The sequence below is a fragment of the Ictalurus punctatus genome, chromosome 3 (assembly GCF_001660625.3).
Source record: "Ictalurus punctatus breed USDA103 chromosome 3, Coco_2.0, whole genome shotgun sequence".
In the NCBI taxonomy this organism is placed as follows: Eukaryota; Metazoa; Chordata; class Actinopteri; order Siluriformes; family Ictaluridae; genus Ictalurus; species Ictalurus punctatus.
In genome coordinates this window covers 3,056,043-3,081,399 of record NC_030418.2, presented here as the reverse complement: position 1 = coordinate 3,081,399, position 25,357 = coordinate 3,056,043, and the positions used below count along the sequence as shown (strand labels likewise).

General features: G+C 40.8%; 1 protein-coding gene across 2 annotated transcripts in view; it reads right to left on the bottom strand.

Annotated features, from left to right (window-relative positions):
- The window catches only part of runx3 (RUNX family transcription factor 3), a 55,683-nt gene extending 50,562 nt beyond the window's left edge, over nt 1-5,121 (bottom strand). Inside the window, exons 1-2 of one of the 2 annotated variants that reach the window (XM_017464143.3) lie at nt 4,666-5,121; nt 4,305-4,426 (exon numbers count right to left, since the gene is read on the bottom strand). In XM_017464143.3, coding sequence (XP_017319632.1) covers nt 4,305-4,359 — 55 coding nt within the window. In that variant the 5' untranslated portion in view covers nt 4,360-4,426; nt 4,666-5,121. The remainder of the gene's footprint in view (nt 1-4,304; nt 4,427-4,665) is intronic. The other variant, XM_017464142.3, reaches the window with a different exon arrangement.
- Nucleotides 5,122-25,357: the final 20,236 nt, after the last annotated feature.

Sequence of the window (25,357 nt, the reverse complement as noted above, 5' to 3'; positions counted from 1 at the left end):
ACTGTTTACAATGAAAGAAAAATCCCAATTACCAAACATATTGTATGTTATTTCTTATATTGTTTATATAGGCTAAAATGGCGAAGGCTCTGAGAAATTAAGGAGAAAACAAAGAAAGAAATGATGCTAACAAAACCCCACTGGTCCCGTGTTGATGAACGTCAGTATGTTGAATTTATTTCGACCTTCGAAAAACATTGATATATGACAGAAAGAGGAATGCAGTGATATAAAACAGCGTATTGAGGGCTGCTATAGCACATAACCGCTAGAGGCTCCCACACTGGGTTATACACACACTGCAGCTGTTAGAGACCTGTCAGCCATCCTGTAGTTTAGTTTTACGAAGCAGTATCCCAGTTTATCTGTTTGTGTGTGTGTGTGAGTGTGTGTGTGTTTGTGTGTGTGTGTGTGCGTGCGTGGAGCATTAATAACCTGCAGTTCCAGAGCAGCAGGTGTGACCTCATTGTGGTTACTGGTGAGCAACAGAAGCAAACACAGACTGCATCAGATTAGCACTTTAAAACACACACACATGTGAATATATCAGTGTGTATTTATATTCCTACCTGCTGCTCCACCAGTAGCTCACTCTCACTCTGTGTTCATCTTTTTTATTTTCAAATGACACGGATGACAAATAACCAAATAACCAGTTAAAGGTATTATATAATAGCACACGTTATTTATGTTTCATGTATATGGAATATGACATTTTCTCTCAGTAAAAATCTGAATATCATCCAGGATGTTCAACTAGAACTCACATACATTATGAACACACGCACGCACAGACACGTACGCAATCTATTGTATAAGGCGATTACTTGTTTACATCTAAGAGCTCCAAACAGCATGAAGCAAACCATCTAGCATCTGCAGTTTTATTTACACGAAAAATGATCATCAACGCTAACACATCAGCGCTGTACTGTAAAGTGAGAAGGTTTTTTTTTCTGCATAGGCAGAACAACACGTCACCCCCCCCCATGCTGTTATTGTTAAAGTTATTGATATTCCTCCCACTTGTGTGCATTACTCTTATTATGACAAACTTTGTCTGCATTGTGACTCATGCATGCAGCTCTGCTGAGTATTCTAACCCTTGTGTTTAATTGTGGCTCTTTTTGTCTGCCGTCAACTATCTTGCATTCGTTTCTTTTTGTACTGGTAGAAGCTATTGGTGCTTTAGAGCAGCTTTAAGCTTGGATGGGGTTCTGTTTCACTATTAACTATTGGGTGATGTTCAGTTCATGGGTTATTATATGGGGTCATGGATATGATTAAATCATGGATGTGATTAAAAACAAGAAGAAAATAGGTTTCAATATGTCCACTTCCGTCCTAATGGTCTAATTTCAAGTGTCAAAATGATATTTAAAAAATGTTGGCTTTATTTATTCATTCATTTATTTATTTATTTACAATAAATCCTTTAAAAAAGCTAAATATATCAACACAGCAGCTATCAAGTGCCTTGCCTGAAGGAAAATATTTGACATTTTATCATTCAATTAAAATGTACACATTAAAATTTAACCCCTGCTTATGAATCATTTTGGATAAAATCGCCTGTTAAATGAAAAGATTTAATACAAATTTGAAGTCTACTGTTACAAACGTTTCCATTTCTGCATTTCATAATTCAGCCCAAGTTAATAAACAAACAAACAAACAAACAAACAAACAAACAAACAAACGAAGGCTTGGTCATGCTACAAATTATATATATTCTCTACTATTATCTTCTTCCATTATAATAAACAAAAAAAAATATATATAAATATATATATATATATATATATATATATATATATATATATATATATATATATATATATATATATATAATTTGTAGCATGACCAAGCCTTCGGTTGTTTGCAGAGATAGATTTTAAAATATGCAGAAAAGGAGGTTGTAGAGTAGAATTAGCGATAAGGGAAAAGATCCCACAAGATTGTAGCATTGGGTTTTTTTTTCCTGCACTGAGAAGAGCATTTTTAAATATTTGTCACGCTCCATACAAGAGTGCAAGCAATGGTTTTTGTTAATACTGAAGTGTAAGAATGTATATTTTAACCACCGAATAACTGATCATAGATTTATATAGAGTTTATTCTCTCACACATTTGCTATTACGTTCACTGTAATTACTGAATATTTCATAGCAGTTAAAGAATAATGTGCTTTAAAATGAAATGAATGGTCAAGAAACTGTTTTAAAGCTGTGACATGCATGAACAATGTGTAAAGTTTGTAGAATAATGTTCTGCATAATGACACGCCAGTGTAATTTATTATTATTTATTAAACACTATGGCGATTTAATTGTCATTTATGCAGTTTTTATATTACAGAATATAAGTCTGTTTCAGGTGTCAGTCTTTTACTTTAGTGAATGAAACTGTCAAACCCCTGAGGGATTTTTTTTTTTTTCCTTCCTTGAACTAATTTATATGAGAAAAGCTTTTTATTGGCCTTTTGGCTTCTCCATCAAATGCTTTCCCTGGTTTTATTTTCACGACTGAGGAATTGAAAAAGGATATTGTACTCGCGCTAATGATTTCCAATAGTGATTATGGCAGGCATTTAAGTTCCTCATTTAAGCGCCACAGAATTTCTGCCTGCCAGTTCTCCATCCTCCACGGAAAGATTACATATTTAAAAAAATAAAAAATCTCTGAGTGACATTTCTCCGGGTATTACTCCAGAGCTGCTGATAATAATAAGGCAGATGGAGAAGAGGACAGAGATGGAGGAAGGGGAGAAAGAACGAGGTGAAATTTTTTTGAACCGGCTCCAGCGAACGCATATTACTGCCAGTCATCCAATCAGATATGTTTTTATGTAAACCACTGCCTGTGTAAGTGTGTAAGTGTGCATGTGTGTGTGTGTTAGAGACAGAGTGTGTGAGTGGGTAAGTACTTGGAAGCACCGCGAAAAAACACTCTGCAAACAATTTAAGGCTGGTCCCGTATCTGTCTCTTATTAACTCGTGCGAGCCACAGTCAAGTGGGGGATTTTTCAACTTTTTCAACCCTCTCTTTTCTTCCATCATTTCTTCCTCTTATTATTATTATTCTTTTTTTGGCCTCCCTTATCTTCTATTTAATTTTTTTTTATTTCCCCAGTGTGGATGTTACTGCATGCTCAGAAATGAACCTAGAAGCAACACAGTCATCCTGAATGAGTTTATCAGCAGGTTAGAGGTGTAAACACTGTTATCTATTCATTTTATTTTTATTTTTATTTTTATCCGCTGCCACCACATGCGAGAATGACATCAGGCTTCTGTTTAACGACACTATGAACTTTAACGACGCAATAAAACAAAATGAGGTAAGAAAATGAGGTACGAATAGCCAAATAAAAATAAATAAATAAATAAATCTCTGATTCAAGTAGTAACCCGAAAGGTATTTACCCAGAGACCACAAACGAAGCTCTGCTCTGAATTATTTTCCCAATAACTCACTGCTGATTGAATTTCAGTACTGCCAATTCATGAATTTAATTTGTCTGCCTTCATTTATCGAGTCATATTATCAGAGCCCTCTGTAGTCCTAAACTGAAACTTCTTTGATCATACTCCTGCAGCATGTTTGTATTTTACAATAAGTAAATAAATAAATAAATAAATAACATTGGTTGTGTATCATACAGTACAAAAGGTCACATTAAAAAAATACTATCAGTTAGTAACATGACCCATTATGTTTTGCAGCAAAAAGCCATTCCTTCATAAGGAATGGAGTAGCTGGCAACACACACACACACACACACACACACACACACATCCTGAAGGCCCACTGACCACAAAAAGGCAAAGAGTGTATCCTCACTCAGGGGAGTAAATGGATGAGAAGTACACTGGTTTTGTTTTATGGTTTTAGAGTTCCAGTAAAGGTTGGTCTACACGAAAGTGCGCTGATACAAAGTGCGCTGATAATGCACCAGGCGGCAGGGAAGCCATTACAACACGGCAACACTGAAAAACAAACGACTGATACAGAGCATATTGCATGCTCCATAATTATTTCAGGAGTCCTTTAATACATATAGTTTTTGTAAAAGGAAGGTGAACATATGTTAGTTCTGACATGTTCACTGAAACTAGGCTGCACCTGCAGCAGCAGCTTTAACACAAATAGATCTACTCTAACATTTCCAAATCTATACCAAGTCTGACTGATGCTCGCTTGTGTTCCAAGCGTGATACCGGTTCCATATCCATTTCTCACCTGGTACCGAAACGAACATTTACAATTACGTTTAGCCATGGATGTAAAAACGAGGGACCTACCTCTGAGTAAAGTGGAGTAGTTAGAGAAAGAGTCAAAGATGCTGTTCGAAGCCATGTGTGATGTCCACAAGGGCCAGATCCTGCACCAGTGCTGCCCTCTGAACCAATCCAGCAGCTACAGCCTATTGAAAGTAACAACAGATGTGAGAAAAAGGGTAGTTGAAAGACTTTCTCGGACCACATAGGCTGCTTGCAACCAAGAATTTGGGGCTAGTGAGAGCCACAGGAATCTGTAGCCACAAACTCGCTAACAGAACAGCGTATGCACGAGCGTGGAGAGACGCACAGAGCAGTGGTTTAAATGGAACGTGCTAAAGGAACAAAAAACAGGACGTGGATGAGTGTTATGAGCTGAACATACCTGTGACAGTACGGTAGACACTGTCGGTTTCTGGTTTTGGAGGTTCAGGTGTGCTCTTGTCGTGGTAATCAGCGTGGTGATGGACTGTCAGTCTCAAGTCTGGTCACAGCTCCCGCGGCGATTCTGCCTCTCGCCCAACCCACCGTTCCATTGGTGGAGTCCAGGTCACATGTCACATGAGGTCACAGGTCTGTTCCCTCCCTCTCCTTCAATCGCACCCGGTCCTCTGTACTTCCCTTTCTGACTCTTCTGTCTGATTGGTCATCAGATGCTTTTAAATGATTTCCCCTTCCTCACCTGAGGCCTGCTCGATCCTGGCCCACAGTGTTAGATGATTGGAACTGGCTAAAAAAAAAAAGACCAAAGTGCAGAAAGGACAGACTTACCAAGAGACGCCCAGGATGGAAAATTAAGTACTCTGAAAGCGAGCAAGAGAGAGCAAAGAGCAGAATAAGCTCTCGGAGAGGAGGCAGAGCGTGTGTGAGACGTGTGTGTATGTTTGTGCACACTGGTGGTTTGGGGCCTGCTAAACCAACCCTCCACCCTCACTTACCACTTGATAGTATCATAATCCTAGCCTCATTAGAAGCTCTCACATTCTCACTCTCTCTGTTTGACCTGATTGTGATGACTCAGTTTTTCCAGAATATTAACACCGACCTGATTTTTTTGAAAAGTGGAAATAATATATGTTGTAGCGTTTGATGAAACACTTCTTTCTTTCTGCTATATTAATTTGCATATCTGTCTGCTAGTATTTTTCCCTTCATGCTTAGACACTCCCATCATGTCTAGCCACTGGAAGGCAACCCTTACCACATGTCTGGAGAGTCAGCTGACACAAAGTGTGATCATTTATGAATATGCATTTTGCAAGTGTATTTGCATCGGAGTGATATACTGATTCTGCATTTGTGTGTGTATATTTATTGTTGTGTATTTGCTTTGGTGGTTCTAAAGTTGTGGGGGGGGGGGGGGATCCCCTTAAGATGGGATTGGCCACCCTGGTGCTACATCAACCCCTGTGCCCCACTTTCAGGTACTACTTTCAACATAAACCCCTTTCATGTATTCACTTTTATCAAGTTGTATTTAACGTATCAAGTGAGGTTTGCTGATGAAAGTATTAACGTTCTTTTAAGAGACAATATGGAAATTCAAAGGCTTACACCAAAAAGCTCTTTCAGAATCCTGGGTTACATCCTGTTGGGTTGCATGAGCTCACGGCACATGTATATCCTCAACGAAGGCAACCTGTTAATGCGTTTCCTCCCCCCTCCCCCCCATGCCTCCCCCATGTAAAGAAAGAAACTAAAACCCTGGGTGCGTGCGTATACTTGAGACAGAGTGTGTGTGTTTGCATGTTGGACATACCGCTTCGCACCCTCACTACGCTGCTAATGAGCACTTGTGTGTCAGTTGGGTGGCAGCACAGGCCAAATGACATGGTCCCAAAAGTGCGTGTGTGTGTATCGGTATGGAAATGACATGCTCCCAGCCAATGTGGCCGATGGCCGAGGCCACAGAGTGGCTTGAATGCTTATCAGCAGTGTCCCGGCCTAACCTCAGGCACACACACATCTCAAATCTCCTTGTTTCTATGAGGTGCGACCGACTGGGTCAACCATGACACCACATAATACAGGTGCTCTACAGTATTACAGTCCTGCCTACAACAAAGGCGTGATGATATTCCATACCTACCTTGTTTGGATCGGTGATAAATTCAAGTGTTACCAATGTTGTTTAAAGTTTGGATCATTTTGACAGTTTCCACACCAAACTACTGAACTATGCATGCCCTTTGATTCAGGAAGTTACCGTGGGAACACTTTTAAACGTTCAGCACCAAAAGGACATCGTGATCGTGATCTTTTCATTTTCAACATTCGTCTTTTTGGCGAATAGGCTTTGAACAAACTGGCTCAGCCAAATGTTCAAATATGTCGGTGTGCTTGATAATCATGATAATGTGATATCAACCACACCAAAAGAAAATCATTTCAGAAAATCCAACTCTGGCTCCCGAGTGGCGCGACAGACAAGCACTTGCCTTATTTTCAGGAGGCGGTGAGTTCGAATTTTGAGCATGCCACAGCTACCCACGGCTGTTAGTCCAAAGGGGGTAAAATTTACCATTCTCTGGGTGATAGGGCTGGAAAACGCTCTCTGTCACGTGTCAATCACAGTGACACTAGTCAATCGTGGATATGTGTGAGCTCAGGTATGAGGAAGACGGCAGATAGACCTTTCCTCCGAGTGTGTTTGAACAGATGGGGTATTTGGCTTTACATGTCTCAGAGGAAGCACATGTTAGCCCTCACCCTCCCGTGTGATAGGGCAGAGTTAGCTAGTAGGTTGGAGGTTGGGGAGATAATGTGGAGAAAACTCAGACCATGGTGCTTTGACCATGTCAAAGCATCAACATGAGTTGTCATATGAATTGTCACATATGATTAAGCTCAGGTCATCTGATCCAGTTTTCATAAAGTTTTGAAAATAGACCTTGTTCATGATTTTTTTCCATTTTCCTCTTTTGCATATCTGTTCATCTATAGGCTTTATGAGACCAGGTTGGGCATAGATTCGGCCGTTTATGAGCTTATGAATCCCGTGTGAAGATGGGGACTGGGACAAACACCATCTGCTCTGTATTTTGCAAGTTCGTTTCTTAGCAGCGTCACTCGCTAACCGCCATCGAGAACGGTCGAAAGCAACACTGGGGTTAGAGAGAAGAATTTTTCGTGCCCTTGTTTATCGAGCCCCTGTATTTAAGCTTAATATAACTTCAGTGACCCTCCGCCCCACGGGTGGAGCTGCGCCGGGCGGTGGCTAGCCCATGCGGTTGCTAGCACAGCTGCGCAGGGGCTTATTTTGTGGCGTAAAAATTGCAGGCTTCCCCATGTGCAACTCATAAAGAAGGGAATGCAACGAAGGGGTGGACGAGGGACGCTGAGGTTCAGTGGCCGTCCTCGCTTGACACGTTTTAGCCCGGGGGAAAAACATTTGGCTAAAAGGTGATGATGCTAATGGATAAATCAGCACTACTGACACTAATGGGAGAAATCAGAGGAGTCAGAGTGTCTAAAAGAGGACAGATGAGTGGCCTGTGCATGTTTTATAACCTTGTGTACTTTAGTAAACTTATGTTTATTTAAGCTGTTAAATTAAACGTACCCTATGCTAATGGTTTGGCGCAGCTTTTTTGCTGAAACATTTCATTTCTAACCCAAATTCAGCTATAACAACATCCTTAAATATGTTTTTATGAGTCAGAATGTCTCATTTTAGTCTTTTGTGTGAAGTATTCTATTTTCCTTGACACTATAGTGTTTTTTTATATAGTAATGAGTGTTTTTATTTTGACACAGTGGGTTTTTTTTTTTTAGTCATGATGCAAAATGGACGCATGTTTAGACCTCATCGGCAGAATTAGGCCATGACCAGGACGGCCCCAGTTCTATTTCAGCCTCAGTGGTTGTACATGTGAGCTTTTGGCTTGTCAATCATCTGAAAATCCACTTTTTTTTTCACAGGTATAAAAAAAAAAAAGGTATGATGGATTTAGTAAAATAATAACTATGAGTAATGATTAAAGCAATTCTTTTTTTATGTCAGCTACAAATTTTTGCAGATTTTTAAATAGAGACCAAGAGAGCCTCATCATTATTGAATGTCTCACAGACAAAGCGAGAGAAGAAAGAGATCGAGTGAGAGAGAGAGACATGTTTACCACCTTCCCCCTCCCCTTTCCACAGCATTGCACCCAAACCATCAGTCCTTCCTCTTTCTCACACTCGCTGTGTGTCCTTCGCACGGCATCCTACATGTGAGAGTCCCGCTTTGAAATTCTGCTTGCACTAAACACGCTGATTTAAAAAAAAGACAAAAAAAAAAAGAAATCGTAAAGTAGGTTAGGTGTCAGCCTTGCTTTAGACGTTCTAAATTACAAATGCAAGCAAGCATTTGATGAATATTTCTATTTATTTATATAGCGTTCATCTTCACTAGGGGTTTTGAACTGGTTAGAAGAAAGATTTTTATTAAACATCCTTAGATGAAGCCGTGCAGGACCGCAGGCTTTTCTTTCTCAAGGCCCTTTTGCAATGAACACTAAAAGCTCTTTCGCAAATGAAGTATTTTTAGTCATTGATGGTTAGTTTACAAACCTCTCTGATGAGTCAATGTGTCTAGATAAGTATGAGAAAATTTTCTCTCTAAGTCCCAATCATCATCACCTCATCATCATAATTACTATTATAACTTCAGGATAACAGTTGCTTATCTGTAGTAGGACTTTTTCAAGTCTTGGTGCAGTCTACAACTTTAAAAAAAAAAATTAAATTAACTTAAATATGCAATTAGGAGAAATATTTTTTTAAATTGACAATGGTTAAGTTTAATCTGACATCATCCATCCTTTTCTACATAGACTTTCCAAAAGTAGCTACCCACTCATCACAGTCGAGGTCAAGAGACTAGAAGGAATTTAACTAATTTAATTTATCCAGAATGACTTTGTGTGATTTTACACATACTAAAAAGATACCACATTAACCACACCCCTCACTTTAACCTTAACCATTTCTAACTTTTCATACGAGTTGGCTCATGCAAATTCCTGTCGTGTCGGTTTCAGCTCTCTGCAGGGCCGACCTCAGGCCTCACCAGCGCACGTTTCCCCAAAACCAGACCAGATCAGACCAGATCTGAGCCAGAAACCCATAAAGCCATCCGCCACCGCCAACCTCCAACCTCCACACTGCCAGCAAACACACTTCAAACGTGCACCGAAGCGCACAGTGGGAAAGTTTTTTCTTTTCTTTTTGTATTTGTTGTTGTTGTTGTTGTTGTTGTTGTTGTTGTTGTTGTTTTCGCACCAAGGCACTGTACCAGACTATATATATATATATATATTCCGCTTATTTAGCTTTCTTTTCCCCTTTTCTCACATTTGTAATGCCATGTGTGCGTTTGATTAGGTTTTCTCAGTTTCACATGTGTGTGAAATGAAATAAAAGCAGGCTGTCACTTCTCTGAGAGAATCTGGAGGAGGTTTGCTCTGTCACTAATGTTGTTTTTGAGAGTTTGACTGAGGGATGTGTTTTTACAGAGCTGTATGCAGTTATTAAAATTTGAAAGCATATATATATATATATATATATATATATATATATATATATATATGTGTGTGTGTGTGTGTGTGTGTGTGTATGCATGTATGTGTATATATATATATATATATATATATATATATATACACACATATACACACATATATATATATATATATATATATATATATATATATATATATATATATATATATATATATATATATATATACTTAAATCTTAAATATATGTCGGATGCAAATATGTCTAGTGTTTGTGTTTGTGTGTGCACTAGTGCGTGTGTATGATTGCCCTGTTCCCTGTTGATTTCCTGTGGTTCAGACAGAGGTTTTGTATGTGCCAGACATATGGGTAAACGCTAGCATAGGACAGGATGTTGAAGAGTGCTCTCTCTCGTGCACTGTATCAGCTTAAATGCAGCACGATTGCACGCACATATTTATAGGCACCTGTGTGTTTTGTGGGTGCCTGCATGCATAGATTGGTGTGTGTATAAAGTTTGGAAGCAGAGCAAGGATTTTTGTTGATGCGTGCATAATATCAAATATATCTTGAAACAGTTTCCTCTCTGTTTTCTGTTTCTTTTAAACCGTACCGGAACAGCACTTTTTTTTTTTTTGCAGCATGCAGAAAGATATTATACAAGTGTTCATGCACGCAAATTACTATTCAGAACTCCGGTTTATCTGATGCTATTGTTTCCAGAAGTGAAGGTGCAGTGTGTTCTGATCAGATCCACACACACTGATAGCAGAGAGCACTGTGAGAATGGGTGACACAGGACAGAACACTGAGCTGGAGCAGCATGTCGAGAGTAACCAGCCGGATGAAGGAAGAAAGAGAGAGGAAAGAGAGGGTCAGGGAGGAGGTATACTGAGGTTTCATGTGGGCTTTACTCACTTTCTTTCGTTTTATTGATGATTTTTGTGTGTTTGTGTGTGTGTCTGTCTGTGTGTGTGTGTGTGTGTGCCAGTGTTCTGGTGTGAAAACCTCAAGTACCTTTATCAGATCGCTTCAGATCATGTCACATATTGAAGTCGTCTATGCTGAATATATACACACATATATATATATATATATATATATATATATATATATATATATATATATATATATATATATATATATATATATACACAGTGAGGGAAAAAAGTATTTGATCCCCTGCTGATTTTGTACGTTTGCCCACTGACAAAGAAATGATCAATCTATAATTTTAATGGTAGTTGTATTTGAACAGTGAGAGACAGAATAACAACAAAAAAATCCAGAAAAACGCATGTCAAAAATTTTATAAATTAATTTGCATTTTAATGAGGGAAAAAAGTATTTGACCCCCTCTCAATCAGAAAGATTTCTGGCTCCCAGGTGTCTTTTATACAGGTAACGAGCTGAGATTAGGAGCACACTCTTAAAGGGAGTGCTCCTAATATCAGTTTGTTACCTGTATAAAAGACACCTGTCCACAGAAGCAATCAATCAATCAGATTCCAAACTCTCCTCCATGGCCAAGCCCAAAGAGCTCTCCAAGGATGTCAGGGAAAAGATTGTAGACCTACACAAGTCTGGAATGGGCTACAAGACCATTGCCAAGCAGCTTGGTGAGAAGGGGACAACAGTTGGTGCGATTATTCGCAAATGGAAGAAGCACAAAAGAACTGTCAATCTCCCTCGGCCTGGGGCTCCATGCAAGATCTCACCTCGTGGAGTTGCAGTGATCATGAGAACAGTGAGGAATCAGCCCAGAACTACACGGGAGGATCTTGTCAATGATCTCAAGGCAGCTGGGACCATAGTCACCAAGAAAACAATTGGTAACACACTACGCCGTGAAGGACTGAAATCCTGCAGCACGCGCAAGGTCCGCTGCTCAAGAAAGCACATATACATGCCCGTCTGAAGTTTGCCAATGAACATCTGAATGATTCTGAGGACAACTGGGTGAAAGCGTTGAGGTCAGATGAGACCAAAATGGAGCTCTTTGGCATCAACTCAACTCGCCGTGTTTGGAGGAGGAGGAATGCTGCCTATGACCCCTGGAACACCATCCTCACCGTCAAACATGGAGGTGGAAACATTATGCTTTGGGGTTTTTTTTCTGCTAAGGGGACAGGACAACTTCACCGCATCAAAGGGACGATGGACGGGGCCATGTACCGTCAAATCTTGGGTGAAAACCTCCTTCCCTCAGACAGGGCATTGAAAATGGGTCGTGGATGGGTATTCCAGCATGACAATGACCCAAAACACACGGCCAAGGCAACAAAGGAGTGGCTCAAGAAGAAGCACATTAAGGTCCTGGAGTGACCTAGGCAGTCTCCAGACCTAAATCCCATAGAAAATCTGTGGAGAGAGCTGAAGGTTCGAGTTGCCAAACGTCAGCCTCGAAACCTTAATGATTTGGAGAAGATCTGCAAAGAGGAGTGGGACAAAATCCCTCCTGAGATGTGTGCAAACCTGGTGGCCAACTACAAGAAACGTCTGACCTCTGTGATCGCCAACAAGGGTTTTTAAACCAAGTACTAAGTCATGTTTTGCAGAGGGGGTCAAATACTTATTTCCCTCATTAAAATGCAAATCAATTTATAACATTTTTGACGTGCGTTTTTCTGGATTTTCTTGTTGTTATTCTGTCTCTCACTGTTCAAATAAATCTACCATTAAAATTATAGACAGATCATTTCTTTGTCAGTGGGCAAACATACAAAATCAGCAGGGGATCAAATACTTTTTTCCCTCACTGTATATATAACCCCAATTCCAAAAACGTTGGGACAGTAAGGAAAATGCAAAAAAAAAAAAAAAAAAAAACCCAAAAAGAGTCATTTGAAAATTCAATTCACCCTGTACTATACTGAAAACACATTATTAACACATTATTTGATATTTTACTTTGTGAATTAAATTTATTTTTGAAAATATACACTCTGATGATTGTAACACACTCCAAAAAAGCTGGGACAGTCGACTGTTTACCACTATGTAACATCAGCTTTTCTTTTAATAACACGTATTAAGCGTACGGGCGCTGAGTGAAGACACCAGTTGGTTAAGTTTAGCGAGTGGAATTTTCCCCCATTCATCCATTATGCATTTCTTCAGCTGCGCAACTGTACGGGGTCTTCACTGCCCTATTTTGCACTTCATAATGCCCCATACATTCTCAACCGGAGACAGGTCTGTAGGCAGGCCACGCTAGCACCCGCACCCTCTGCTTACGCAACCATGCGCATGTAATCCGGGCAGAATGTGGTTTGGCGTTGTCCTGCTCTGGAGGGCAGCGTATGTTGTTCCAAAATGTGTACATATCTTTCTACATTAACGCTGCCCTCACAGATGTGCGAGTTACCCATGCCATAGGCACTGACACACCAACATACCATGACAGACGCTGACTTTTTCTACCTGACTCTGATAACAGCTTAGATGGTCCTTTTCCTCTTTGTCCCGGAGAACACGAGGGCTGTTTTGTCCAAAGACTATTTGAAATGTTGACAGAACATGTGTAACTATCTGGATAAGAGATAATCCCAGTAACAGCGCGTGTGTGTCTGTCTGATGTATTTACTGTATTAACGCTGAGGATGTGCTCAAGCTTCCTGAGACTGAAGCGTTGATTTCTCTGCCGATTTCTCTCTTTCTCTGCTGATCTCATCGACTGAGACATAGCAGATTCATAACAATCCACATGAGCCAACTTGTATCAACGTTTTTAGTGCTTAAAGACAGCGCAAGAGGCTGAGGAAGCAGCAATAGCTTTATTGAGTGAAATCCAAAGATAATAGTCACTGGTCATTGGTTAGATTTGTGTGAATCACGATGAGGAAACACTTATACTCCATGATACGATATGATACATTCCATTCAGACTCCTAGCAGCATCCACTGAAGCAAAACCTGTGCATTAGAAAGTAACGAATGCAAACATGGCTAATTAAACGTTAGCCCTCTGGCCAAGCTTTCATTATTGTGAATCTCGAGGGGGCATGTATAAAAGCAAGGAACTCTTTATTTTACTATATCAGAATTCTGCTATTAGCTAGTTGTGCTGTCAAGGTCACTCGCTGTAGTCATAGCTCTCTGTAGCTTTGTGCTTCATCTGGTTCTACTGACTGGCATAGAAGTGAAATTCAGTATTTGGCACATTTGGCCCATTGTAACATTTCAGTTCACCGCTCACTGACTGTCAGCGTTTACCTTATTTTTACTTTACACCCAACCTTGAAGATTTGGAATTTTCCAGTTTCTGCTTACTGCTGACAGAAGACATTACTGTTTTCTCAAGCTAATATTTTTAAATAGATTTATTTATATCAGCATTTTTAAAAAACCAAAATTCTAAGGGTGGCCTACTTTTTAAAGGTCCATAATGTTGTATGAGTAATTGGGATTTCCAGTGCCAGAATGTCTCCCCATTCTATTTTAAGTGGGCGGAGCTAAACATGATCAGGAGTCTCAGAAGTAGGAGCCACACCTTATTGCTAATTGAAGGTCAAGCTAAACTGATTAAACATGTGGAATGAGGTGTGACTCGTTATAGGTTGGACTCAGTGGCAACTCATCCACAGGGCAGGTTCGGGAGAGACCCATCATTTATATCAGCCATTCAACCAATGTTAATCTTCATACGGTCCTCAACTCCATACTGTCGAATTACTAATTGACTCCTAGCGACTAATTATTTTAAAAAGATTTGCTATTTAACAGATTTAATCCGATACTCCATTGATTGATTTTCCTCAATACCACATTTACCGCCATAGTGGGAACTGCAACGAACACTAATAGATTACTGGGGCAGGATTCACTCTGCCCCATGCTCAGGGGAGGACCAGAGAATGGAACAATTAATGGCAGAGTTTTCAGATTGGACTGGGTTAAAAATACTTGTTTTACAGCAAAAAAAAGGAATTAACTCTAATAAAGTGCAGAAAGTGTGCATATGATGTACAGAACCATTTCTAGTGTAATACTGTATATTGCAAAGATTGGGGGAGGGAAAGGGTGATGAAGCTCAACGTGGAGCTGATATATCAGAAATGCACATGTACCACACCACGGTGACCTTGTTTCCCACATAAACAAGGCTGTAAAAAAAAAAAAAGAACGAAAAAATGTGTCTCCTTTTTCAAATGCCCAACATTTCTAGGGCTTTTTCAGGCTTTTTATGTGGTTTTTTAGATGTATCTGGTTTGGAAATTTGGCTGAAACCTGGCAAACCTGGTTACTGATATTATCTCTACTGTGTTGATGTTGCACACACAAAACCTGCTGTATGAAACTGTAAAGTTGAACAAAGCTACATCTAAAACCACTCAAAATGAGCTGCTCGAGTGTACGCTGGATGACTGTATGTCGTCCATTCTCAACAGGGATCCTCTAATAATTCACCAGATATTAGCCAATACCATTAGTCTAGTCTAGCATTAGTCATTTAGTTTGATGTCATTATTAATGTTGGAAGTCGCTACTATAGTGATTTCAGGGACATTTTATTATAGCCCCAACCCTGATTAGAGTTTCCTGAACGAGCATGACATGATTATTCTGCAACTAATATGATCTCGTTGAGTGCTGTTATTCTGAGTCTCTAAGACTAAAGAGCCATTGGTTTCATTAAGGGTTTAATGGACAGTTAAAGAGTTTTTACCCTCCTCCTTGGACCGTTTTCTATGTTAGAACCTTTATGTGTTTTCCCAGAGGAAACACTGACGACTTTAACTATTTTTCTGAGTGTAGCCGGTAAATCTAGGCGTCCTTAAAAATCTAAGAGTCCTTAAATATGTCCCCAAAGATGATGTGTAGTTTGTGCACTGATGAAGTGTATATACACTTGTGTGTACATACAGCAGTCTGTACATTACACCAACACATGAGTTATCAGTTCTCAATAAATCAAATGCACACAATTTCCCAGACACACAAAATACACACACACACACACACTTCAGTTTTGGGTTCTGTGGAAGCTGGTTGTTTCTTTAAAACATTTAAAGGGAATAAAAAGCTGTGTCTCGGTGTACAGCCACAGGCAGATTGCATTCTGGGTAGTGACCAGACCACAGCTCGAGAAATGAATGTTCCACATGCATGAGTTTGTGTGTTCCATGGTAAAGCATGCGGTGGAAGTGACCTGGTTTCATATTTGCCCAATGTACTCATCTCCAAACACATAGGTTGCTCTCAGTTTAGCTACGAAGAGAAGAGGGAAAATCTCAGATTGAACCTGTGTGTGTGTGAACAGGGTGAATGAGTGCGAGAACGAACAGGAAACTACCTGGTTTTTACACAATGCTTTGATTGAAATTGAGACTTTTTTTTTTTTTTTTTTACAGATTGTTGATTTGAAACTTCTGATAAGCAGTAAATCACAAAGTTTCATTTCAAATGAGAACACAAGCTTCGTAGAGCTTTTAAGATCTCTTGTGATTACAGTTTTCTGCACACTCACGTCATGTTTACTGTCATGACATTTCGTACAACTTCATATGAAATCCAAGAAAATCACTGTGGTTATATATTTGTGTGTGAGGTCAGGCTGATATACAGCTTCAGTAGTAATGACAGATCATGTGTCAGAGCAAAACTGGATCAAATCCAACTGTTTAGAAAGTGATTCGGTGAATGAGTGACTAGGTGAGGTTCTGACGAGTGTGTTTGTGTGTGTGTGTGTGTGGGTGTGTGTGTGAGAGAGAGAGAGTGTGCGTGTGAGAGAGAGAGAGAGAGAGACAGAGAGAGAGAGAGAGACAGAGTGAGTGAGACCAAAACCCATCATCTGTGAAATGCACATAACATGGTATGTGGTAACATTATAGTCTGTGTAATTTACAACATGCCTCTTCCACTGTGCGTGTGTGTGTGTGTGTGTTTGTGTTGTGTGTGTATGTGTGTGGGTATTGGGTGTGTGTGTTGAGTGTGTGTGTTGAGTGTGTGTGTGTGTGTGTGTGTGTGTGTGTGTGTGTGTGTGTGTTATGTGTGTATGTGTGTGGGTATTGGGTGTGTGTGTTGAGTGTGTGTGTGTGTGTGTGTGTGTGTGTGTGTGTGTGTGTGTGTGTGTGCGTGCGCGCGCACATGTGCAGTTCTCTTTATCTCTGCCTCGTGTTCATTACCATGTTGAATGAGGTGAGACTGAGACAAGGTTAAATATCATCGTCGTCCCCATCTGTAAAACCTCCCCTCATCTCTCACTCTCTCTTTCTTCAGCTTCCCCCTTTCACTTTTCTCTTTTCATCTTTCACACACTCGTTTCACAAAAGCACAGCAGAGCAGATCTGACGGTTAAAACTCATATCCTCGTCCAGCTACAGTGCAAAAGGCTATGAGTCCGCAAGCAAGGACGTTTTTTACTTGTTTAAATATCAAAAATGACTTGTTTTTCGGAGTTAATTGCTGATTGCTGTCCAGTCCAGAAGGTGTTGATGAATTTTATACTACAGCAGCTCTAACAATAGTGCCAGACGAATCACAGGTTTATATTAATGTTTCTATATAAACGACTGCTTAAACAGACACGGTGAAGTTTTCCGAGAGGAGATCTTTATTTAACTTTCTTGGAAGGAGTCTCCAGTGTCAGCACATTATAATAGGTAAAGCTGTAACTTTACGGTTTCCGACGTGGGAAAGTCTTCAGGATGGCGGGGTTGTTAACTTCAAGAGAAAGGCATAGGAGAGGGTGGGAACTGCTTAAGTAAGTAAGTGACGTACCCGACATTGTTCCACAACATTAATCATAACTACAAGCCCAATTCCGAAAACGTTGGGACAGTATTGAAAATGCAAAAAAAAACAAAGAGGAGCGATTTTGTAAATGTACTTTGACTTTGTATTTAAACAAATAAGCGTATAAAGACAAGGTATTTGATGTTGTACCTAATCAACTGCATAGTTTTTTGAAGATGAAAGTTTCTTTTTAAATTTATGCATGCAACACGTTCCAAAAAAGTTGGGACGGGGCAATTTAGGACTAATAGCGATGTGACGAGTTGAAATAAGAAGGTGATGTGAAACAGGGGAGGCAATCGTCTAATCATAGTATATAAGGAGCCTCTAAAAAAGGCCTAGTCCTTCAAGAGCAAGGACGGGTCGAGGCTCGCCGATCTTCCAACAGATACGTCAGCGAATAATCCAATACTTTGAGAACAACATTCCCCAACTTTTTCAGAATTGTGGTTGTATAAATAGATTTTTTAAAAATGAACCATTTGTCAGTATATTGTGATGAACAAGGACAGACTGCAAATTCATACAAATTTTAATACTGATTGCATTCAGTTTGCTAGAAAATCCAGTTAGAAATGATACGACCCTTAACGTTTCTAACTCTCTTTTCATACAAAATGATTGGTTGGAATTTCCTCTGGGACTTTTTCTGAAGGCCAGTGTGAGAGTGTGAATAATTTGTATTAGTTATCTAAGAGTCTGTGTGTCTTACACACGTCTCAATGCCACCGGTCGACTCCTAATAATCTGTAAAGTAGCACAGACTCGAGTATTTATTTGGAAGCGATTTACATGTGAGGGTGAATCTAACCCCGGCCTATTGTTGAGCAGTTGAGGATAACTTCACTTCACTTAACAGCCTGAGCATTGGCACAGAACCGCAGCTGTTGAGATAGTGCTGTGAACCTGTTCCTAACGCCTGACGAACAGATAACGAGCTGTATTTCTCAAACCTACGCAACTGTCCAGCTCCTCATGTGAATTTCACAGGGTTCATGTCTGTGTGGTGCATGCGGTAGCCTTCTCTTTGGGTCACACTTAGACGCATGACATTGTTTAGCATGCTTAATTTTTTTTCGCTTTAACCCGGTGGATAAAAAGTTAATCACTCTGTCTTTTTCTCTCACTATCCGACCACAGTGTTGACATAGTTTCCCACGCTTTCCTCCAGCCTGCTTCAAATAGGCCCTGAGAAAAGTGCAACACGCGCAAACAGGCTTGTAAACCTGCGTACCTACATACACACACACACACACACACACGCACACGCAGCTGCAGACGTAGACATGCAAAACAATGTGAGGTCTCACATTACACGCACAGCACGACACAATTATTAGCAAGCTCGTTATTATTGATCACGAGCTTGAATGCACATTGACACGTCTCCAGTGACAGGATCCATTTTCATATTTTACTACAGGACTGAAAATCCCTCCTCTTTTTTATTCCCTGTGTGCTGTTGTGAAATGTGCTACTGTAAACACACCTCTAACAAGAGTCTGTCCATTTTTCCTCCCCATTTCCCAGTGTTAGCAGTCGAGCGCTAAATCTCCCGACTAATCCAACAGCTGACCAAAACGTTTTCTTTCTTCTTTTTCTTTTTTTTTTTTTTTTGCATCTTGCATGACCTCCCAGTCTCGTAACAGGGCTGTTTACGCATATCTTCATACAAAGTTGTCAACTGTGGGAGTCAAAGACTTTCTGTTTCTCTAGCTCTCTCTTTCTCTGTACCTCTCTCATGGAGACAGGTGCTTTGCTGGGGCCCTGTGGTTGTGGTTAGAGGCTTTGCCTCTTCTCTACCAAATGAGGGGAACTGTGTGTATGTGTTTGAGAATGAGAGAGAAAGAGAGAGAGAGAGAGAGAGAGAGAGAGAGAGAGAGTTTTGCAGAGTACAACGTGCGGAATTCTGCATCAGTTGACACTCACGCAGACATCACTATTCGTGACAAGCTCAGATCTGGTTTCCGGCAGTGAGATATGTGGGTGTCTGTGAATCTGTCTCTCACTCCCCCTCTCTCTTCCCCTTCTCTCTTTCTTTTGCAGTGTGTGTATTTAATTGTTTGAAAAAGCACCTTGTTATACTAGGGAAAGTGTATCCTCGAAATCTACATAAAGTCTCTACATACTAACTCACACTCTTAGAACAAAAAGTTGTGTTGTTGTTGTTGTTGTTGTTTTTTACAGTTAACAGACAATGTTATCGGAATGGTCAGGACGTTCTATGAAGTTTAGCACAATGTTCCTGCTTTGTTTACACAATAGTTACACAACTGGACCTTAAAGACCACTTTAAAGTTGCATTAGTCTGTCTACTGAGGTTTGTCTGTCCTTGTCAGTCTACAGTCTAACGTCACTTGGTGCTGCACTGTGACAAGGAAAAAAGGGGACCGTTGCTGCTCCACTGCAAAAAAAAAAAAAAAAAAAAAGACATCTTAGCAAGTGAAAATATCTTGAATCTCGTCAGAATTATCTCTTATGTTTTATAATAATATTATAATAAACCAAATATAAGATTATTAAACCTTTTTCTACACTTACACTTTCTACAAGCTTTAATAAATACTTAAAATTTGCAAAACTATCTACCAATAGAACAAGAATATTTCAAGCTAAAAATCCTTAAAAAGTCTGAAAAATATATTTTCACTTGTCATTTTCATCTTATATATATATATAAGATAAGATAAGATAAGATAATACTTTATTTATCCCCAGATGGGGGAAGTAGTGTGTCACAGCAGCAGGCAAAAAAAAAAGACAAAAAGAAAAGAAAGAAGAGCTGAAAAAGATAGTAAGGAGAACAATACAGATATATATAAAGAGTATATACAGGATGTATAAATATGCATGGACATGTATAGACATATTTATATATATATATATATATATATATATATATATATATATATATATATATATATATATGTCAATGCATATTTATACATCCTGTATATACTCTTTATATATATATATATATATATATATATATATATATATATATATATATCCAAAATACAGTACACAAGATGAGGCTTTGCTATAAAGTCCAGGTGCGAATAATGGTGGTTGGTGTTTCTTTAGTTAAATTCAGATCAGGTGATTGTTAGGGGCCAGGAGGGTGCTGAAGAGACTAACTGCATCAAAGAAGACAATGTCTGCATCCGAAATCGTGTACTGTCACAGTACCAACGGTGTTCGATTCAGTACCTACTTCTCGGCCATCGATTCAGTACGTACTGTAGCGATGTCATGTGACCTACAACTTCAAAAGAGCCAATGCACCGCCTTCCGCTATTTTTGATTCTGAAAGCTCTTCCACACCAGACCCGTTGCTTTTTGGCATAGCGCAGTATCCACAGTGTCCAGTGCTTCCATACTGCAGCATCTCGGCGAAAGCAGAAGATCATCCGGGTATTTCTCGCCTACTGTTTATGAATACTGAGAATTCAGACATACTCCTTTGCCGTACTGCTTTTCGCCTACTGTAGGGTAGTAGGGCTATTCAGAGTCAGCCAATGTTACAGAGTCTGCTCGTAGTGATATCTTTGTTTGGTATCTATCTGATATCTTTGTTTGGTATCTATCTGATATCTTTTGTTTGGTAAGACACAATTCTAGTGGCTTTGCAGATCCAGCATTTTTTGGTAAGTAGACTCCAGTGGTGCTCTCTGTAGTTTCGTTGTAGGGACTTGTAATGTGCTGCAATTCCCATATACTCTTGGTAAACGGATACAAATTCTTGTCACTGGGGTGGTACCCTAAGGGAGGAACATCATTAAAATACACAATTGGGCCAAAAAGACAGCTTTTGTACTTTTGTTTTTGTCTGTACAGTACCTGGAGGTTTGCTCCAATCTGTCGCCATAGGAAATTTGGACACACCAAAGCTTTTTGGTAAGGCAGGTATTGTTGAATGTCCCGGTGATGTCTTGTCCAATATGCAAGCCAGCTTATTTAGAGCAGATGTCTATACACATCAATATCTCTACAGTGGTGCTACTGATGTGCAGTGGAAAGTGACCGCTGTGAGTCATCCTAAAGGCAACAATAATTTCCTTTGTTGTGACTACAATAAGAAGCCGAATTGCTGTTTCTATACCAGTCTGCAAGCTGTTCCAGCTCTTGTCTGTATGCTGACTCACCGTTGTTGCTAATTAGATGAACAATGTGTCATCAGAAAACTCAACGATGTGATTCCAGCAGTGCTTCGCAGCGGTCATGAGTCAGCAATGTGAACAGCAAGGGCTCCGAGTATATGGCAATGGTGCTCCAGTGCTCACTGTGATGGTGCTGGTGGTGATCTCGACTAACTCCTGAGGTATGTCAGTCAAAAAGTTCAGGATTCTTGTATGTGTTTGCCTAGCAGTGTCATGTTCACACATGCATCTTTCTTCTGGTGTTTTTCAGAGTCAGTAGAAAGGTCTCTTTAGTGTACTAAGTTATTGTAACTGTGACCGTAGTCACCTGCCGCCTGTAAACTGTTGATGTCTTAAGGCCTGTTCCACAGGGGCATGTGCAGTAATTGTTTATTGTGCATTGAACAAGCATGAAAAACCTCGTTTAAACCCTTTCCAATAATCTGTAAAGCTTGTTTGGAGTTTTACAAAATTATCTTTAAAACACAGTCTCCTGAAAAAGTGACATTTCTTTTTTTGCATATATATATATATATATATATATATATATACGCACACACACACACACACAGTCCCCTTTGAAACTATTGAAATGGAAAGGCCAATTAATTTGTTTTTTACATTTGGGTTTGAGATCAAAAGATGAATATGAGAAGAGAGTTTAGAATTTCAGTTTTTATTTCCTGGTATTTATATGTCGACGTGTTAAAGGACAGAGCTGTCTATGGGAGAATAGCCGTTCTGAAGCTGAGAAAAGAGGGAAAATCAATCAAATTCATTGCACAAACATTGGGCATAGTCAATACAAAAATTTGGAATGTCCTTAAACAGAAAGAAACCACTGGTGTGCTGAACAACAGACACCGAACGGGTCGGCCAAGGAAAACAACAACAGCTGATGACAGAAATATTGTGAGAGCTGTGAAGAAAAACCCAAAAACAACGGTCAGTGACATTACCAACAACCTCCACAGGGCATGCGTGAAGGTATCACAATCCACCGTTTAAAAGGAGACTTTGAGAGCAGAGATATAGAGGCCATACCACAAGATGCAAACCACTCATGAGCAGTAAGAATCAGAAAGCTAGATTGGAATTCGCAAAGAAATACAGAGATGAACCACAAAAGTTCTGGAACCAAGATTAACCTCTACCAAAGTGATGGAAAGGCCAAAGTTGGAGAAAGAAAGGATCTGCTCATGATCCAAAACGTACCAGCTCATCTGTGAAACATGGTGGAGGTAGAGTCATGGCTTGGGCTTGTATGGCTGCTTCTGGAGCAGGCTCACTAATCTTTATGGATGATGTAACAAACAATAACTGAAAGAGGCTGCGGTAAAATCCAGGAAAAGCATCACAAAAGAAGAAACCAACAATTTGGTGATGTCAGTGAGTCACAGGCTTGATGTAGTTATTGCAAGAAAGAGATATGCAACCAAATATTAAGTCTTATTTACTTTCATTTGATCTCCGCCGACGCCGGTCCCAAGCCCGGGTGAAAAAGGAGGAGGGTTGGGCATCAGGCTAGCACCCTGATCCCGTAAAATCTATCTTGCTACGGAAACAACAAGCAAAAACCAGCGGTCTAAACAATACCGGCGCGATGACCCTGTTTCTCCCTTGATGATGGTGCTGGAGCAAAGCCGAAAGGTCGTCCAGCGCCCGATGCAAAATGGGATACTCGACGCCAATACGATCACACGAATTGGAACCTGGAACGTGCGAACGTTGTACCAGTGTGGGAGACTGGAGCAGCTTCTGCACGAATTCGACAATTACCGGCTTGACATTCTTGGTGTCAGCGAAATGAGGTGGACGGGTAATGGAAAAATGATAAGCGACGGGAAGATCGTCCTGTATTCGGGAGCCAAAGAACATCACGTGCACGGCGTCGGGATGGTCCTGAGCAAAACCGCGGCACAGGCACTCGTTGGATGGAAACCGATCAGTGATCGCATAATTACCGCCCGATTTCAGTCTCGCCATGCTAAAATTACTGTAATTCAAGTCTACGCACCGACAAATGAGGCAGATGATGAAGAGAAGGACGCCTTCTACGACCAGCTGCAAGACACAATCGCGGCTATCCCCAACCATGACATAAAGATCCTCCTTGGCGACATGAATGCGCAACTCAGTAGCGACCGGCAGGGCTGGGAAAACGTGATCGGACCTCATGGATCGGCAGCAGTAACGAGCGATAATGGAGAGCGTCTCCTATCCCTATGCAATCTTAACAACCTTTGCGTCGGGAATACATATTTCATTCACAAACGGATTCACAAAAAGACGTGGCGGTCACCAGATGGGGCCACTCACAATGAAATCGACTATGTATGCATCCATCGACGGTGGCGCTCGGCTTTACGTGACGTACGGGTTTTTCGCGGCGCCGACGTCGGATCTGATCACCACTTGCTTGTGACTTCAATCCGACTAAAATTGAAAAGAGTGGCCGGATGCAACACCGTTCGGTCATTTGCCTCCGAGAAATTGAAGGACCGCGTGAACGCCGGGAACTTCCACATTGAACTCGCTAATCGATTCCAGATTCTTGACAACTCGGCCAGCATCGAAGAACAATGGGCACAGATCAAGGATGCTGCCATAGAGACGGCAGAGAGAACGATTGGTCGACGGCGTGGAACACAGCGAGAACGGTGGATTCAGGACCGGACATGGTCGTTGCTCGATGAAAGACGGGTCAAGAAACGTCAGCGCGATCAAGCAAAGACCGAAGAGGAGCGAAATAAAGCATCGCAGGCGTACCGAGAACTCGACCGCAGGGTCAAGAGGAGTTGCCGAGCAGACAAGAAGGACTGGCTGGACCGGAAGGGCACTGAAGCACAACTGGCTGCGGACCAGGGTGACAGCAGGACACTTTTTCGTGTGGTCAGAGATCTCACTCGGGCCCGAAGCGGTTCCACTGGGCCGATAAGGGATACAACCGGCAGGATGATGGTTAGCAAAGAAGAGCAGGACGCGCGTTGGGTGGAACATTTCAAAGACACCCTAAACCAGCCGGCTCCCGTAGCCACGCACGACTTTACAGTCTTTCCTCCTCCCTGTGAGCTGGAAGTGGACATGAGCGACATCATGGATGCTGAGGTCGCTGCAGCGATTCGTCATCTGAAAAACAACAAAGCACCTGGTCTTGACCAAATCTCGGCAGAAATGCTGAAAGCGGGTGGTGATGAAGTTGTACGGGTGCTCACTACGCTGCTCAATGACTGCTGGCACATGGAACGTGTCCCAAATGACTGGAGACAGGGTGTCATCGTCAAATTACCTAAGAAAGGTAATCTCGCAGACTGTAACAATTGGAGAGGCATCACCCTTCTGTCTGTTCCAGGCAAGGTATTTTGTCTCGTCCTCCTCAAACGGATACTGCGAGCAGTCGATCAGGCTCTACGGGACGAACAGGCCGGGTTTAGAAGCGGTCGGTCGTGCACTGAACAAATCTTTGCTCTTCGAAACATCATTGAACAAAGCTCCGAATATCAGAAACCGCTCTTGGTCAACTTTATAGACTTTAAGAAGGCGTTTGACAGCGTCCACCGGAAATCGCTTTGGAACATCGCACGGCTATATGGCATTCCACAGCGGTTTATCGCCATTTTCCAGAACTTATATCAGGATTCTAGCTGTTGCATCCGGACGGACACAGGTCATACTGCCTTTTTCACCATCGAGACTGGA